At 40.1% G+C, this 16,273-nt stretch overlaps 1 protein-coding gene across 1 annotated transcript in view; it reads left to right on the top strand.

Moving 5' to 3' along the window:
- JAM2 (junctional adhesion molecule 2) overlaps positions 1-14,578 on the top strand; it is a 78,827-nt gene extending 64,249 nt beyond the window's left edge. Inside the window, exons 7-10 of the mRNA XM_005548895.5 lie at positions 2,985-3,092; positions 6,445-6,460; positions 9,354-9,396; positions 11,677-14,578. Coding sequence (XP_005548952.1) covers positions 2,985-3,092; positions 6,445-6,460; positions 9,354-9,396; positions 11,677-11,709 — 200 coding nt within the window. The 3' untranslated portion in view covers positions 11,710-14,578. The remainder of the gene's footprint in view (positions 1-2,984; positions 3,093-6,444; positions 6,461-9,353; positions 9,397-11,676) is intronic.
- The last annotated feature ends 1,695 nt before the right edge of the window (positions 14,579-16,273 follow it).

Here is a 16,273-nt window from a genome sequence, read left to right as displayed (position 1 = left end):
CCAAATAGCTGGGATTACAGGTGCACCCACCGCACCCAGCTAATTTTGGTATCTTTAGTAGAGACAGGGTTTCACCATGTTGGTCAGGCTGGTCTCAAACTCCTGACCACAGGTGATCCACCCACCTCAGTCTCCCAAAGTGCTGGGATTACAAGTGTGAGCCACCGCGCCCGGCCTGTCCTCATGGTTTTTGCCATTACCTTGTACTACCAGCACAATTTCTGTTTATTTTTCCTTCCATTTAAATGGTCCTGTTTACTTTAAACGTCTACCTTTGCCTTCTCTTAAGGAATCATATCCGGGAAGTCATGGTTTTGATGTATTAGTTACTTTTTCTTAGCACACAATAAATACGTAATGAATAAAATTTAAATGTTTGTTTCTCCATGAGGACCACTTTAATTTGGACATGATTCTCACATATCTACTCTTTCTAAACACAAGTTAGCTTAGAAGTTAAAATTAGTTTGTTTAATGCTCATCCATTGATCCGAGGTGTTTTGCGTCCTTGGTTGGGACTTACATCTTTTGAAATACATACAAATTCATAAATTCATTTTTTTTTGTTTTCTTTGTGAATTATAACTATTTTCACATGTAACCAAAATTAGAACATGTTAACTCTCCTAAGACATTTTTTCAAAGTGCAGGATTTGTTGGTTGTTTTTGTACTGACTCACTGTAAAACTCCAGCAGGCTCTACTCACACTGAGCCTTTCAGCAGTTTAGTTCCTTTTCTTTCAGTCAGAAAAATGGTACTTTCCTTTTATAGAGACTTTTCCAAAAAAAAAAATCACAAAATATTTTCATATTTAATGTTACATTTTCTCTACACTGAGGCATAATATGGCTGTATGACTTGCTCAACATCACAGAAAATGGTGAACAGGATGTAAGAAGTTAACTTACTCCTAATCTGTTACTCCTCTATCTCCCATTTCATTGAAGAAAAATAACATAAAATTCATACCACGACTTAGCACTTACAGGACAATTTTTTGTGTTAATCCTTCCTCCATAGATGTTAAATTCATTGATAAACTACAAGACAGTTTTTTTTGGTCAGATAATAGCCCTTACTTTGAACGCTTCATAGATGTCAAATTTATTGACTACTACAAAGTAAATAGAAGGCACACTTTGGTTCTCAGGAATTTCACTTGTTGATTTGACTTTGCCTAAGATTATGATTACTGTAGATTTTTTCTCTATCTGCTCTTTTTAATCCAAGTAAATAAGAAGCCGAATCTTACTGACCTCTCAATACCCAAGCAAACTGAGTTTATACCAAGCAATAATTAATGTTTTCTACTCTGGTCAAATTACTTAACCTTTCAAAAGATTTATCAAGTTTTCTTTTTTTTAAAAAAAAATCAATTAATATTTTGGAGGTATTTAAGAAAATTAGTAACACAATTGGCATTAGGAAAGAATTTCAAGACCTGAAGTTTTTATAAGCAGATTCACTTAAACAGTATCTCTAAAAAGATCATTTCCAAAATGTACATTGCTTTAAAATATTTAAATTATTTTTGAGAAAATGCTACCTAATATTTTCTCTAGGTTATTTAATCATATGCTAATTAAAACTTGTTTTTTAAAATGGGAACTCTTTGAAGAATTGCTCCTTTAATAAATACATGGCAAGTATCTAAATAGCAGAAGAGTGTGGCTCATAAAATCCTCATGGACAAGATGGAGAAATATGGTCCAAACAATGTTTTGGTGGATCCACACGCAGTTGAATCCCATGCTCAAAGAATGTTAATAAATTGTGTTGTATGACGGGAGGTGTCTACTAGACTGTTGTTACATAGTTCTTTCCTAAACAAATGCATGTTCATCATGTTATTAATGACTTGAATGAGAGTATTTGTAATAAAATTCTCAGTTTGCAGAAATGTTAAGCTTGGAAGGTTAATGTTATTATTAATAATTTTTTATTAATTATATTATTAATAATACATTATAATTAATGTATTATTGGGCAACAGAATCAATCTGGGAAGAATCACAGTAGTTATTTCCAAACTTGGGTTCAAAACATCCAGTTGCATTACATTAGAGGATGGATGCCTTAACAGCCATAGGAAAAGCCTCAGAGAATTTAATTCATTTTTCATAAATGGATGACAATTTAGTTGCATATATGTATATGGCTGTATACACACATATATACACACACCCATATAATTCAAAAAGGAAGGTATTTCTTACTTAGTTTTACAGAATAACAATGACATGTGCTTTTTTTTGAGACAGTCTCGCTCTGTCACCTAGACTGGAGGGAAGTAGTGCAGTCATAGTTCACTATAATCTCAAACTCCTGGGCTCAAGTGAACCTCCAGCCTCAGTCTTCTGAGTATCTGGGGCTCCAGGAATGCACCACCATATCCGGCTAATTTTTTTTATTTTTTATTTTTTAGAGATGGATTCTTGCTCTGTTGCCTAGGCTGGTCTCAAATTCCTAGCCTCAAGCAGTCCTCCCACCTCAGCCTCCTGAGTAGCTGGGATTACAGGCGTAAGCCAACATGCCCGGCACCACATGCTGTCTTTGATGCCGAGTTTTTCATTATTTGTGAAATTCACACAGATGATGATGTAGAAGAATTTTAAGATGTGGGGTAGGGGGTGGCAGTAGAATACTTGAACTCATTGAACTTCAAAGATCGCTTCCGGTCTTTTAATCCTGTGAATTATTACACATCTCCAAATGAATGCAAAAGAAAACCACACATTTTATTTTTTAATCTGAGAAGTTTTTAAAATTTAGTATTTTCCCAAAGCTTCAGTTCTGTTAATATGTTTAATCAATTTTGAACCATGTCTTAGAAGTGAGTTAGTTGAATAGGCTTCAAAATCGTTAAAGTATGCTTTATGATATAGCTGCAAAGGGGACCTTTTTTTTGAACCTTTTCAATTTAATGACTGCATCAGTCCGTGTAATCCACATAAATTTATGCATAGTTTATTTTGCATTCCAGATGATCTCAACATAAGTGGCATCATAGCAGCCGTAGTAGTTGTGGCCTTAGTGATCTCCGTTTGTGGCCTTGGTGTGTGCTATGCTCAGAGGAAAGGCTACTTTTCAAGTAAGTGAATCTCACCCTTCTTTGGCAGATAACTTTCTATGGCTATGGAGTTTATTTATGAGATACTGTTTCTCCTTGGAAGTTGTTTTTTTGTTTTTTTTTGTTTTTTTTTTTGTTTTTTTTTTTCCAGACAGAGTCTTGCTCTGTCGCCTAGGCTGGAGTGCAGTGGTGGCAAAACCTCCACTCAATGCAACCTCCACCTCCCAGGTTCAGGTGATTCTCACGTCTCAACCTCCCAAATAGTTGGGATTACAAGCGTGCACCAACACACCCAGCTCATTTTTGTATTTTTAGTAGAGATGGAGTTTCGCTATGTTGGCCAGGCTGGTCTCGAACTCCTGGCCTCAAGTGATCTGCCCACCTTGGCCTTCCAAAGTGCTGGGATTACAGGCGTGAGTGGTCGCGCCTGGCCCTCTCCTAGGAAGTTCTAACAAACTCTGGAGAATATTGTTCATTTATTTTCTGCTATAGAAAATGTTCAGGATGACATGCAGGTGGCTTATGAAACACCTTGGCAAACCTAGGGAGAAAAGGCAAAACTGCCTAGTTGCAAATTCCAGGGAGTACCACAGAATATGCAAGGGGCATCCTTGGAGTGGTGCAGTGCAGCGAGACAGAGATATTCAATGTGAACAGATATTTATAGTATCTTTGCATGTTTTTAAGATTTTTTTTTTTTTTTTTTGAAAGAGTCTCGCTCTGTCGCCCAGGCTGGAGTGCGGTGGCGCAATCTCGGCTCACTGCAAGTTCCATCTCCCGGGTTCACGCCATTCTCCTGCCTCAGCCTCCCGAGTAGCCGGGACTACAGGCACCTGCCACCATGCCTGGCTAATTTTTGTATTTTTAGTAGAGACGGGGTTTCACCGTGTTAGCCAGGATGGTGTTGATCTCCTGACCTTGTGATCCACCCGCCTCGGCCTCCCAAAGTGCTGGGAGTACAGGTGTAAGCCACCATGCCCGGCCAATATCTTTTTATTTTAAGTTAGGAATTGTATATCTCAAGATATAAGTTGATTTCAAATTTATAAAGAAATTTCATTGAAATAAATAAGTGAAATATTTCATCAGTGAAGAACAGTGAAGTGTTGAATGTTAAATTTAGGACAACTGTATTTAGAAGAGAATTGTTCAGCTGGGTGTGGTGGCTCACGCCTGTAATCCTACCACTTTAGGAGGCTGAGGCGGGTGGATCACTTGAGGTCAGGAGTTCGAGACCAGCCTGGCCAACATGGTGAAACCCTGTCTCTACTAAAAATACAAAAATTAGCCAGGAATGGTGGCATGCACCTGTAGTCCCAGCTACTCGGGAGGCTGAAGCAGAGGAATCACTTGAACCTGGGAGGTGGAGGTTGTAGTGAGCCAAATTGTGCCACTCCACTCCAGCCTGGGTGAAAAAGCAAGACTCTGCTGCAAAAGAAAAAAAAAAAAAGAGAATTGTTCAGTCAAAACTAGAAACCTATTGTATTTATGAGAACTACTTCTGTACACAGTGTTGAATTCTTCAAATTTAGACCTTTTGTAACTTCACACCTCCATTTGATGATGCAATAGGTTTGATGTAAATGGGTGAGATTTAAAAATGTTTTATTCTCTTAATGCATTTCTTCACTCTCTAATATTACTGGAGAGCTCAGAAGCTGCAGCACTCTATCAGGTCCACTGGTAATAGTGTATAAAATAAAATTTTTAATTGAATTATAAATTTATAGCATATACAAGTTATAGACCCATGGTTTTACAGCAAACATTAATTTTGGAATTTCGATTTTTAAAACAATTTTTTTTTTTTTTTTTTTTTTTTGGAGACAGGGTCTCACTCTGTCACCCATGCTGAGTGCAGTGGTGTGATCATGGCTCACTGCAGCCTTGACTTTTCAGGCTCAAGAGATCCTCCCACCTCAGCCTTCTGAAGTAGCTGGGACTACAGGCACATACCACCACGCCTGGCTAATTTTCTTTTATTTTTTGTGGAGACAGGTTCTTGCTCTGTTGCTCAGGCTGGTATCGAACTCCTGGGATCAAGCAATCCTCCCACCCCAGCCTCCCAAAATGCTAGGATTACAGGTGTGAGCCACCACTCCTGGCCTTAAAAAAAAAATTTTGTGCCAAAATAAAACTTAAATATAAAATGTGTTCCTAATAATACCTACAATTAGGTATTATGTCTCATAAAATGTTTCTGTGGACATGGATTCCAAGAGATGCCCTATAATTAAGAATAACTGGGCTGGGTGTAGTGGCTCACACTTGCATTCCCAACACTTCGGGAGGCCGAGGCGGGAGGATCACTTGAGTCCAGGACTTCAAGACCAGCCTGGGCAACATAGGGAGACCCTTTCTTTACAAAAAATAAAAAATAAGCCAGGCATAGTTGCACACGCCTTTAGTCCCAGCTACTCAGGAGGCTAAAGTAGGAGGATCGCTTAGCCCAGAGGTCGAGGCTGCAGTGAGTTATAATCTCACCACTGCACTCCAAGCTGGATAACAGAGCAAGACACTGACCAAACAAACAAAAAGAGCTGCTCTGTCAATTAATACTTGTTCAGTGCTTCAATGCAGTCCACTGCAATGTAACTTTATGAATTGAATCCAGCTGTGTCCCCCTGCTGGTCATCAGCGAAAGTACAGACAAGTAAGATGACTCAAAACTCTTGTCATGTTTATACCCTAAAAGAATACCGGTCTGAGTTTTTTAACGAGGAGTTAGTAAACAAATTTTCCTAAAGTACTGAATTAATTAAAAGTTGACTTGAATATTAGGGGTTCATTACCTAAGAATGTTACTCTCATTTTCATCTAGCAGAAAAATCTATCCAAGAGAACCATATTCTTGAACTTATGTTTAGGACACAGGTTGGCAGACTAATACCTGTGGACCAAATCTGTGGACCAAATCTGCCCTCCCCGCCTATTTTTCTATGACCTGTGTACAAAAATGGCTTTACAGATGAACATTTACAATCTATTTGATGATAGGGACTACTGACTTTGAACCCCAATTAAAGAGAAATGTTATCTTCCCCAAAAGAATTCCATTTCTCTAACTAGTAGGCCTGCTTTTCAAGACTTTTATTATTAGTATTATATTTTTTATTTTACCCTTAAAAATGTTTGGAAATTTGTTTGCTCTCTTGTTTTAAGTACCTACATAGTATCCTCTTGGCCCCAAAGCCTAAAATGGATGCTGTATGGCTCTTTATCAAAAAAGGTTGCCAACTCTTAATTTAGAAGGTATAAATGTCAACAAGATTAAAATTAATAAAAATAAATTAAACCCAAACTCATTTTTATATGAATCTGTATCATACCATTATAACCCTTGCATTAATGATATATATTTTTTCTTTTATAGAAGAAACCTCCTTCCAGTAAGTATACTTTCCTACAATGCATGTTTCCTCTATGTCAACTACTTTTCTATTAATCATCTGTTTAAAGTCAAAAGAGGGAAGTTGGGTTATTTGTGTAGGTTTACTCTCCCAAGAAGTTACACAAGTTTATCAAGAAATACATCTGTATTAGGCCGTTCAGCAAGCTTTGATAACTTGCTGATCTGTTGGATGTGGGCTGTGAGAGAAACAGAGAAATACCTGAGACGGGGTAGTTTATTTTAAAAAGAGGTTTAATTGGCTCACGGTTCTGAAAGTTGTACAAGCCTGGCACCAACACTGCTTGGCTTTTGGGGAGGCCTCAGGAAGCTTTTACTCATGGCTGAAGGCGAAGCAGGAGCAGGCATGTCACATGGCAAAAGCGGGAGCAAGGTTGGGGAGGTGCCATATACTTTTAAACAACCAGATCTCAAGAAAACTCAGTCACTATTCTGAGGACAGCATCAACGGGGTGGTACTAAACCGTTCATGAGAAATCCGCCCCCCCATGATCTCATCAGCTCCCACAAGCCCCACCTCCAACACTGGGTATTACAATTCAACATAAGATTTGGGCGAGGCAAATATCCAGACTCTATCAACATCACACTTCACACTTCATACCTACTTGTAAATGACAGTACAGAGAGAATGATGATTACCCAGACAAGAAAAATGGTCACTAATTTGATTTCATAAGCATATCTATAAACTAATTTAAAAAAACATATTCACTGTATTTTGCTAAATTGAAATTTTTCACATAAAATTTTAGTTAACAGTCATTTTTTACATTAATTGAATACCAATTTTGCGCCTAACACTGTTCTAAGGACTGGGGATACAGCAGTGAACAAAACAGGCCAAAAACCCCACAAAACTCTGCCTTATGGAGTTTACATTCTAGTAGAGAAAGGCCGAAAATAAACAGATAATAGTATATAGTATATCAGATGGTGGTATCATGGAGAAAAATAAAACGAATAAGAGAATGTAGAATACAAAGGGTAGGAGTGGAGATAGTAATTTCAAATAGGGTGGTCGGGAAGGATCTCACTAATAAGGGATTTTTGAGAAAGGCCAGAAGACAGTGAGGAAGCAAGTTGTGCAAATAAGAATGAGAAGAGCGTTCAGGCAGAGGGGAGAGAGCAAACTGAAAGATCCTGAGGCCAGGCAAGCCTAGAGTATCTGAGGGATGTCAGCGGGAGCAGGGTGGCTGGAACAGAGTGAGAGAAACAGAGATGAGTGTACACAAGTAGCGGTGGGGGCAGACTGTATGGAGTCCCTTTTAGGCGGTTGTGAGGAGTCTGGCTTTGGTCTGAGTAAGATAGAAAGTCACTGGAGGGCATTAAGCAGAGGTGTGGTGTCATCTTAATTTTTCAAAACTCACACTGGCTTCTCTGTTAAGAATAAACTGAGATGACAAAAGGTGGAAGCAGGGAGATCAGTTAGCAAACTACCACACCAAGTGAGGCAAGAGAAAACGGCGGCTGGTGCGAAAGCAGTAGTGTTGGAGATGCTGAGAAGTGACAGTGTTTTGGATATAATGTTTTAATAACTTGCTGATCTGTTGGATGTGGGCTGTGAGAGAAACAGAGAAATCGAAGATGGCTTCAAGGTTATGAGAAGGATGGAATTACCATTTACAGAAGTGTGGAAGATTTTAAGAGGAGAGAGTTTGGGAGTGGTGATGGGGATAAGCGGAGAGGTTGGAGTGTTTGGAATTTTAATATTTGATATGCTTATCTGATTCCAAGTGGAGGTAATCAGTAAGTAACTGAATATTCAACATCTAGAGTTTGGGGAAATAACTGGAAATAGAATGGTAGGAGTCATTGGTACATGAAATATGGATGAGCTCCCCAAAGCCCTGCAGTTTGTGCTTGTTTTATGACTGTCCTTCTTGTATGTACGGATGGGGCAGACCCAACTTTGGCTCCATAGGTGTAGAGAGAAGATGGATGACAAACTATCTGAGGTCATGACAGTTGCGAGTGGAGAAGAGATACTGAAGCCATGGCTTCAGTTTGTCATCTCCTAATTCCTTTGAAGAATCAGCTGCCGTTGACTTCCTGTTCCCAGATTTCTGGCTCAATCCTGGTCTCTCAGTCTCGTAAGATCCTAATACAAGTCTAGGTTGAAGTTCAAATTATCGAGAACTAGCAGTAACGAAGCCAGTGAGTTCAGAAGGGCACAGTAGCCTGAAAGTGTTGCTACTTCCCACCCCTCACCTCCGGGTGATTGTGAGGACTTCCGCTTTTATTGAGTGCCACAGAGAGTAATCGGAAGGTTTTGAGCAGAGCGGAGATATCGGCTTACGTGAAGTGGGAAGGGTGACATGGCTGCAGTGAGGGAGGTTATTCTTCCATCAGTATCTCTAGCAAATCAAGTAGTCATCTGGTGGGGAGTAACTTCATTCCTAGACATACGCCCTCACATTCATTAAATCTGTGGCCTTCAAAATATGATGAATGACAAAATGGATGACTGGAACCCTAGTCACCATGTAAAACTTTTTCCATGGAAAAATAAAATCAATTTTGAGATTATAATAGTCAAGCTTTCAAAATGTTAAATGTTAATATATTACATTAAAAGTTAGTCAGTCTCTGGTTTGTGCATTCCACAAAAACCTTTCTTTAGTATACCAGCCATAAGCTACATTTACGTGCACAAGGCTTCACACTGATGTTTTGTTGCATGAGTTTCTCTGTGAATATTGTCTGTAAACATAAGGAATTCAGCAAGAATTCTTGTCTTGTTTTCTACCTAAGATATATGTTCATGTTCTTGCTGAGAAAATGTATGGAAGTAAAATTAACTAAAAGAGCATATGTGTTCCAGATTGGAAGTGATAATGCAGTAAATATTGTCTTTTATATTCCACAAACAGGAAGAGTAATTCTTCATCTAAAGCCACGACAATGAGTGAAAATGTGAGTAGTTTTAAAGCATATTTATAGAATGAATGTGTTTAGGGAATAGGGCAGGGAAATGAATTATATGGACCTTGTGAATTTTCACTTTTAATACACTTTGCACCAGTGTCTATCACTAGTGTTTAAAAGGAGCTAAGTAGATGTTAGCTGCTGTACCCTGTCTAGGATGGCATGATAAAGATACCTGGCATTTCCAATTGCAGAAGTGATCTTTAATCATATCACGATTTGTTTCATGGTATTTTCTATAATCAGTCTGTCTTCTTAGTCTCACTAGGTCTGGCATTATCGGCTCTCTTTGACAGATGAGTAAATTAAAACACAGGTTCTTACAGGATAACAGTGGTGGAGCTGGGACTCAGGCCCTTTTCTTCCCTGTAGCTTGACCAAGCAGAGTGGTTCCAGCAGATCTGTGGTTCTAGGACTCACCTTTGGTTATGTGAAGTACTTGGAACATTTTAGGGCTAGGCAATGTCTTAGTCATTGACTAAGGACTGCTATAACAAAAATACCATACACTGGGTAATTTACAAACAACAAATTTATTTTCAGTTTTGGAGGCTGGGAAGTCCACAGTCAAGGCGCCAGTAGATTCAATGTCTAGTGAGAGCCTGTTCCTCATAGATGGAGCCTTCCTGCTGTGTCCTCACACAGTAGCAGGGGCAAAACAAGCACCCTCCGGCCTCTTTGATAAGGGCACAGTTCCATTCATGAAGGTCCTGCCCTCATCACCTGATCACCTCCTAAAGGCCCCACCTCTTAATATTATTGCCTTAGGGATTAGGTTTCAACATATGAATTTTGGGTGACACAAACATTCAGACCAGAGCACAGAATATCCTGTTATAATTGAAAGGAACATTTCAGAAATGTTTGAAAAGATGCAGTAATTACCTAACTCAGAGGGTTTAAGGAACATAGACATTTGGACCCTTTGTAAACACTACATTGTTGCAGCAAATACCATTATTACTCAGATTTTGTAGCTCTTTGGATGGATATTCAGCCTTCTGGATGATTTTCTCAGGAATATAGTGGGTTGGGGCCAGGGGAGTTCCTATGGTTTTAGAGGCCTAAGTCGTTTCTTGAGAAACAAAGCATGGGTTCTCAGAAACACTTTACTCATCTATGGCAGGAATTCTCTCAGATTTCCTCTCAGCAGAGTCTGGAGGGTGGGGCAGGCGGGGGTCGGGGGAGGGGGGAGCCTGGACATCAGTATTTTAAATGCATAAGTGATTTTAATGGATAGTAGTGTTTAATATTCATCCACTTTTCTGTACAAATTTGATTTTTAAAAATTGTTCCAGAAACTATTACAGAATTCACCTTATTTTGTGGTTTACTACACTGAAAACATACTGATGTTTAATTAGGGGACAAGAAACTTTGTTCCTACCATTTTTGTTCCTACAATTTACAGAAAGTACTCTCGGAGTGTAGAATCGAATACTCCCATCCCTCCACACAGTATGAAGCACACTGTGGCTAAACTGAATGAACAAAAGCCATTTATTTTTTCTTTGCCTTCCTCTCAGTCGCCCTCATCAGCTAAGAGCTAGAGTCCCCTTCAGTTCTCTTGTGCCCTACACCGCAGGGTTTCTCAACCTCAACACTACTGATACTTTGGTCCACATCATTCTTTGTGTAAGGTGCTGTCCTGTACATCGCAGCATGCGTAGCAACGGGCCTGTCCTCCAACACTAGATGCCGGGAGCATCCTCCTAACAGGATTTATCTGCCTCTGCCTTCCAGTCCTACCTCTTTACTCTCTGGGCAAAGCTTCAGAGTACCTTGTCTGCTAGGAGTTAGTTAATTAATTCCCCATAAAACGGGTTTAATTAAATATATACTGGTTTGGCTAGGTGCACTGGCTGACGCCTGTAATCCCAGCACTTTGGAAGGCCAAGGCAGGTGGATCACGAGGTTAGGAGTTCTAGACCAGTCTGGCCAATATGGTGAAACCCCATCTCTACTAAAATACAAAAATTAGCTGTGCATGGTGGCGTGTGCCTGTAGTTCCAGCAGATTGGGAGGCTGAGGCAGGAGAATCACTTGAACCTGGGAGGCGGAGGTTGCAGTGAGCTGAGATCGTGCCACTGCACTCCAGCCGGAGCAACAGAGCAAGACTCTGTCTCAAAAAATAAATAAGATAAATAAATAAATACTGGTTTTTACCTGTAAAATTCTTACAATAAATATAGCTTGATATTCATAAGATTTATGTTTCTTTAAATACGAGTTAATATATTTAAACTTGTTTTTTCTTTCTTTTCCTAGGATTTCAAGCACACAAAATCCTTTATAATTTAAAGACTCCACTTTTGAGATACACCAAAACCACCGTTGTTACACAAATTATTAAACTATTATAAAACTCTGCTTTGTCTGACATTTGCAAAGAGGTACATGAGGAAATGAAAGTGGTATTTCATTTTAATTTTTATGACTACTAACTCACCTGAACTTGTTATTTTAAACAAATAGTTCTGTCCACACCTAAAATACAGTCTGGCTTCTTGTGTCTGGACTAAGTTAAAAGAATCAAAATACTTTGTAATATTCTGGGCTTTGGCAACTGTTAACCATATCCTAACTTCTAGAGAACGTTACTAAAATGTAACATACTGATTGTGAAGTTAATCCACAGATCATGAAAATATAAATCAGACTCTGAGCGAGAGTCTGATTTAGGGCGTCCAACAAATACTCTGACAGATGCAAAAGGAACCTCTGGTCTCATTTCTGCCAGACTCCTCTTTTCTCCCCTCATATCATCTTATTCCGATGCTCGTTCATCACTAACATATCCACAGAAAGGAGGAAGCGGGATGGGTCTTAGGCCTGAGGATTTGCACTTAGTGTTTACTTCCATTCCTGAGAACTAAAAGCAACATCAAAAGAAATACCTAATGGCTGGAGCCCACAGGTGTGCACCACAGGATTCGCCTGGTGTGTGTCACTGATTTCTTCATTAAATGTAATTTTGACGGTCAAACACAAACCAAAGTGGCTTATTTCACCCCTACTGCTGCTTGCCACTGCTTCCTTCTCGTAAGATTTCTTTGAAGAGGATCAGTGACCTTGGCATCAGAACTCACCACTGGAGGCTACACAAGTTTGCAGATACCTTTCCCTGCAGGAGTGGTGACTTCACATCCTTCTGTCTCTAAAAATTGTGCAGTGACATTCCGGGTCAAGTTCCTTGGTCAGGGGTTGCCAATTCTGCTTTTGGAAAAGGAAGGATGTGGAGGGAAGAAGTAATTGTCTACAAGGAAGATGAGATGAGAAAGCTCACTGACTCCCTGCATCTGGTACCCCTCTTGATACATAGTGGGCATATGGAGAAATGGCTCAAATGAAAAGTGGGTCTAATGTGGGTTTCTCAACTGATGAACCACAAAAGCCTCCAGCTACTATTACAATGTGAAAATTCCAATGATCCATTTACCAGAGCAGTTAGACTATGATAAAAATGCATATCATCTGTAACTTCTTTTAATTACCGAATTGATATTAAAAACAAAACATGGCTAAGGCATGTCCTGTTCTGGGCAAATCGGGATGAAAAGGTCACTTGCTACCTTTGACAACTATGAACATGGTTAATCTTCTTTCTTTTTTTTTTGAGACAGTCTCACTCTGTTGCCCAGGCAGGAGTGCAGTGGCACAATCTTGGCTCACTGCAACATCTGCCTCCCCTCCGCCTGCCAGGTTCAAGCAATTATCCTGCCTCAGCCTCCCAAGTAGCTGAGATTACAGGCATGTACCACCACACTTGGCTAATTTTTGTAATTTTAGTAGAGACGGGTTTCACCATGTTGGCCAGGCTGGTCTCGAACTTCTGACCTCAAATGATCCACCCGCCTCAGCCTCCCAAAGTGCTGGGACTACAACCATGAGCCACCGCACTCGGCAGGTTAATCTTCTTTCAAAAGAATCTTATCTTTCTACCCAATTGGCAAAGCAAATCCTCAGGATTCACTGAACAAATGGATTAAGCACCCACTGAGTGCCTAGCATGTGCCTGGACACCAGGCCACTGGGAAGATGCTCCCCCTTTGACTTAGCTGTGACATTCTATGTGTCTCACCAGATCCCTTTCTGGAGGTCGGGCTTCTGTAACATGGCTCTGCCTCCAAAATCAAATTTTCACCACATGATCAGGGATCGGCAAATATTTTTTGTAAAGAGCCAGAAAGTAGATATTTTAAGTCATAAGGTCCTTGTTAACAACTACTTGACTCTGCCATTGTAGCACAAAGGCAGCCACAGCCAAAATAAGCAAGCAGTCATGTCTGTGTTCCAATAAGACTTTATTTACAAAAACAGCAGGCACAGACAAGATTTGGCCCACAGGCATAGATTCCCAACTCATGGTGGTGAAGGACAGAAAAAAACACCTGTTTACAAGCTTTTGTAAGAAATTAGGCTAAATATTACCTGTTTTGGTTGGAAGATTTCTTTGGTTTGAGGAATGCTTTCCTCTTGCCTTGGCATGCCAAGAGGATAGATGACTCTGAACGACGCCTCTTCAGACATACCTGTCATCACACGAGATCAACTTCTTCAGTTTAAATGACACAAATCCACATTGTGGAGGGAAAATATGTAGTGCCTTAGCTTCACTAATAGTTGTAAAACTTCTTTTGAAGACATCAAAGGCTAGAGGATTCATTTATGCAGTGTGAACATCTAACACTCTCTGTGTCAAATATATATTGTACATTACCTTAAACTATTGTAATAGCTAGGTAACAATCCTTGTATAAAGAATGTTTTCTCCCACACAAAGGGCACAGTATTGAGCACTAATTTCCTAATTATTAAAAGTACATGTATGTATCTGTGGGTCACTGGTGTCCAGACTTGTATTTCCATTTGTGTTTACTTGAGGAATTTGAACACTAACAATTGGTAAAATCCCATTGTAATTCTTACAGCATTTTGACTTTACTTTCTTGCAGTGAATTGTGTTGTGTAAAGATTTGGGCTTTAAAATCTTTATTAGCAAGCTTTGTTTTGTTTTCATTATTGTTGCTGTTGTAACCAGATTTAATTTATTTTTAGTTGGAGGTTTGACCTAGCTAAATCTGGACCAATTGTTTTTCAATACAACTTTGCAAAGAACGTCCTTCGTCCACAGGTGGCTTTGTTTGATTAAAGTCTACACTAATAAAAATAGCTGAACTTGTTAAACTTTTTAGCCCCATATAACAGTGCAGGGAAAGAGTCATCCACCTATTGTTATTCATCAAACCCAGGAAACTACACCCTTTTACCTTCTGTAGCTACAAGGCTAGCTGCTGGTTAGCTGTTTAAGATTAGAATCTCATCATCTCTGTTTGGATGGCTGCCAACTTCTCAAATGCTGAGAAAAATGCTCTGAAAATAAAAAGCAAAAACTATTGAACACTTCATATATGTCAGAGGTGGAGATGGATGGGGGTGAGGATGCATAAAACCTCATTCATCTCAACGATACTATAAAGTGGGTAATGCCATCATTTTGCAGATGAGGAAACGGTTACTGACTTGCCAAGTTCACGGAGCTGAGGAGCGAGGAATCAGGGTCTGTGGGGACCCAGATCAGTCTGATCCAGGATGTTTCACACACCATGTTTTTCTCTACCCCATGATTTCCTTTTAAATTCCTTGTTGTTATTGTTGAGATGGGGTTTTGCTCTGTCACTGGAGCGCAGTGCCGCAATCATGGCTTCCTACAGCTTCGACTTCCCAGGCTCAAGTGATTCCCCCAGCTCAGCCTCCCAAATAGGTGAAGCCACAGGTGTGCGTCATGCCCAGGTAATTGTTTATTTATTATATTTTATTTTTGTAGAAGCGAGGTCTTGCCATGTTGCCAGGCTGGTCTCAAACTCCTGGACTCAAGCGCTCCTCCCTCTTCGGCCTCCGAAACTGCCAGCATTACTATAGGCCTGAGCCCGGTCCTTTTACTGATTGATTGATTGATTGATTGAGATGGAGTCTCGCTCTGTCACCAGGCTGGAGTGCAGTGGCATGATCTCGGCTCATTGCAACCTCCAGGGTTCAAGCAATTCTCCTGCCTCAGTCTCCCGAGCAGCTGGGACTACAGGTGTGCACCACCACACTTAGCTAATTTTTGTGGTTTTAGTAGAGACGGGGTTTCACCATGTTGGCCAGGATGGTTTTGATCTCTTGACCTCGTGATCTGCCCACCTCGGCCTCCCAAAGTGCTGGGATTACAGGCATAAGCCACCATGCCCAGCCAAGCCCAGTCCTTTTAAATTCTTGTGTTATTCTCTGTCACTTTCCCTTCATCCTCAGTTATCTCTGGCCCCTCCACGGCCTTCCAGTCTCACTGTCAGACAAAATGCCTTTTTGTCGTGCCTTCCCCCCAAACCAGTCTAAATACCACAGTGGACCATTTCATTCTCTTCCACTCTCCTGTCATTCTCCGAAGATGCCCAAATCTCTAATATTATTTTGAAAAATATTGAGGCTAACCAGGATGAATGCATTTAAATCCTATCACCACTACTGCCCCCTCCTATCTCTAAATCTCTCCATCTTTAGCCTCCCATTTACATTGACTACATCATTCATTGTCTTATTCGATTCTTCAGTCTTTCACCCTTTTATCTCAGGCTTTCACTACTATCTCAACTTTTGTCTCCTGGGAACTTCTACCCTCAAGTACCCTCTCACAACATCAATCTCTCCAGTTCCAAAGGCTCCTTTTCCCTCTAATCTCTTCTTCCCCCCACCCCGTCCATTAATTTGCCCCATTTCTCTCGAACCATGTCAACTCCCTTCTTCCTTCCCCTGGCTAAAACCCTTTCACTCTTCCTTTACCTGGTCTATCACAAAATCTAAACTCCTCAGCCTGGAATTCAAG

The sequence above is a fragment of the Macaca fascicularis genome, chromosome 3 (assembly GCF_037993035.2).
Source record: "Macaca fascicularis isolate 582-1 chromosome 3, T2T-MFA8v1.1".
Classification (NCBI taxonomy): domain Eukaryota; kingdom Metazoa; phylum Chordata; class Mammalia; order Primates; family Cercopithecidae; genus Macaca; species Macaca fascicularis.
This window is presented reverse-complemented; position numbering and strand designations above follow the sequence as displayed.